Source organism: Rhea americana, unplaced genomic scaffold (assembly GCF_003343005.1).
Source record: "Rhea americana isolate MKP2758 unplaced genomic scaffold, rheAme1 scaffold_8, whole genome shotgun sequence".
NCBI lineage: Eukaryota > Metazoa > Chordata > Aves > Rheiformes > Rheidae > Rhea > Rhea americana.
The window spans coordinates 2,828,659-2,830,762 of NW_028186978.1; the positions used below are offsets into that span (position 1 = coordinate 2,828,659).

At 66.7% G+C, this 2,104-nt stretch overlaps 1 protein-coding gene across 4 annotated transcripts in view; it reads left to right on the top strand.

The window, feature by feature from the left end:
* Positions 1-1,088: 1,088 nt before the first annotated feature.
* CORIN (corin, serine peptidase) overlaps positions 1,089-2,104 on the top strand; it is a 146,320-nt gene continuing 145,304 nt past the window's right edge. For 3 of the 4 annotated variants that reach the window (XM_085322797.1, XM_085322799.1, XM_085322800.1), the window contains exon 1: positions 1,089-1,250. In XM_085322797.1, coding sequence (XP_085178923.1) covers positions 1,176-1,250 — 75 coding nt within the window. In that variant the 5' untranslated portion in view covers positions 1,089-1,175. Of the gene's footprint in view, positions 1,251-1,493; positions 1,712-2,104 lie in introns of those variants that run through there. The other variant, XM_085322798.1, reaches the window with a different exon arrangement.

The window sequence follows — 2,104 nt, forward strand, 5'->3', positions numbered from 1 at the left end:
TRGAAACTGGTGACAGTGAACTTTGCCAGCAGGGAAGGGTCCTGCACTCTTTCTGCTCTGGTAGTGTCTACTCCTGTGCACCAACTGCATTTTTCTCTGGGCGAGTTGATCACTTTTGGATTGTGCTTGTGATCTCAGTCATGTAGCTGGAGTCTTCAGTGGCTCTGCATGCAAGGTCCAAATAGGGGGGAGGACTTTTGACAGGGGCCAAGGGCATTGCTGGCCTGCTGCTTTTTGTCCTGGAGCACAAGTGCTAATACGTAGGGTCACCCRCCAGCCCTCGCTAGCTCACCTCCTTGGTCAGGAGCGGAGATGGTGCCCTTGCTTCTGCTGCCCTGGTGACTGTGTGGTGGAGCCAGCTGCTCGGTGCAGGGTAGGGGGTGAGAGCAGCGTTTTGCCTGTGTTCCAGTACGTCTAGGACTTGTCCCTCTGCCTTYTGGTTTTGCTCTGGGGTAAAGCAAGTCACTGCGCTACGGAGAAGCGTTGCAATCCCGTAGTCAAGAAGTCCTATCTATCCTGTCTATCTGTCCTATCTCAGGAGTGAAAGTAAGGCTGTTGCCTGAGCGAAATGTAAAATAAGAGCAGGCTGAGGCCAGAGGAGCACTGTGCATGGGAAGGGTGGGCTCGCCTGGCCACGGGGCCYGGCCTGGGCTCGCCACCCTTCCTCTGAACTCCGCACTTCGGCCCTGTTGCCTTTCTTACTTTTGCTGCAACGCCAGGTGGACCGAGGGTGCTGGGGGGGGGGTGTCGCGGTGGGATGAGCTCTGCCGGCTGCTACCTGCCCTGTCTTCCACCCTGAAGCCCTTCGCGGCGTGACAGCRTGCTAAAGCGTCGTCTATCGCAGGGGCAAAGGCTGTGCCCGCCTCGCCTGCCCTGCCCGGGGGGGCGGCGAGGGGAGCAACTGGCAAGCACTCGGTCCCCTCGGCGTATCCCCAAGGGATGGAGCCTTTGTGTGCAAAAGGGGTGGGGATGTGGCTGCTTTCTTGCGGAGGTTTATTATTATTGGGTGGAGGAGGTGGGGGGGAGTCTACCGAGCAGACAAAACGCGGACCCCCCCCGCCCCGAGCCCGACGAGTGTGTGTGAGCGGGAGGCGGGCGGCCGCGGCTCGCCGGAGACAGCGGTAGAGAAGGGTGGGGGGCGGCGAAAGTGGCGAGGGCTCGGCGGCAGCCGGAGCATGCTCTCCCTGCAACAGTTCCCTGCCCTGCCTGCGGAGGAGGAGCGCTACCGGCAGGTCCTCTCCGCCAGCCGGGTAAGGCGAGCCCCGCGTGCCCCCTCCGCGCGTGGGGCGGCCCGGGGGCTTGCGGGGGCCGCCAGCTCCGCCGCTCGGCGCCCCCGGCGGCAGCGACCTTGGGGGGCGCGGCGGGAAGCGGAGCGTCGCCGCGGGAGGTGGGAAACGTGCCCGGCGGGGACACGGCGTGCGCAGCGCGCAGCCTGCTCGGCCCCCGCCCGCCGGGTCGCAGCGGCAGGTTGCTGGGGCCGGCGGGGAAGGGGCACACGCCGCTGCGAGCCCAGCCGCCTCCCCGGCTCGGCGGCAGCAAACCCGCGGCAGCAGCGAGGCTGCGCCGGGAGGCAGCGCCGGCGACAAGTGCCCGTGCGTGCCCGGCCGTCACCGTGCAGCCGTCGTGCAGCGCTGTGGCGTCTAAACCGCGGCTCGCGCGGCTGTGCGGGAGAAACGCGGGGAACGGCCGGGTTCAGAAGCTCAAGATGTAGGTAAGTCGTAGTTAACAATTTTTATCAGCGTTTTGTGARGACCTTAGCGGCGCCTTCCTCCCGGTTCTCTCACAAAGTCCGCGGGGCGAGCAAACGGCGCTGATGCCTCGGTAAATCCCTCTGGCCGCTGGAGCGAGCGGGGAGAAGTCGCGCCGGGTCCGAGGCAACGGATCCGAGGCAAGAGGTCCACGCCGCGGCGGCCCGGTCGGGGTCTGCAAGAGGAAAGCTGGGGTTCGCCCTCCAGGCGGAGGTCCGCGCCGGCCCCGGCGGCGGCCGGGCTGCTTCACCCTCGCGGCGGGTGCGCCCGGGGTCCCCCCCGGCGCCGCGGGGGCTCTCCGGCCGCGTGGTGCCGCTGGCCGCTGCCACCCAGGGGAGGACCTCTGCGATGGAGGG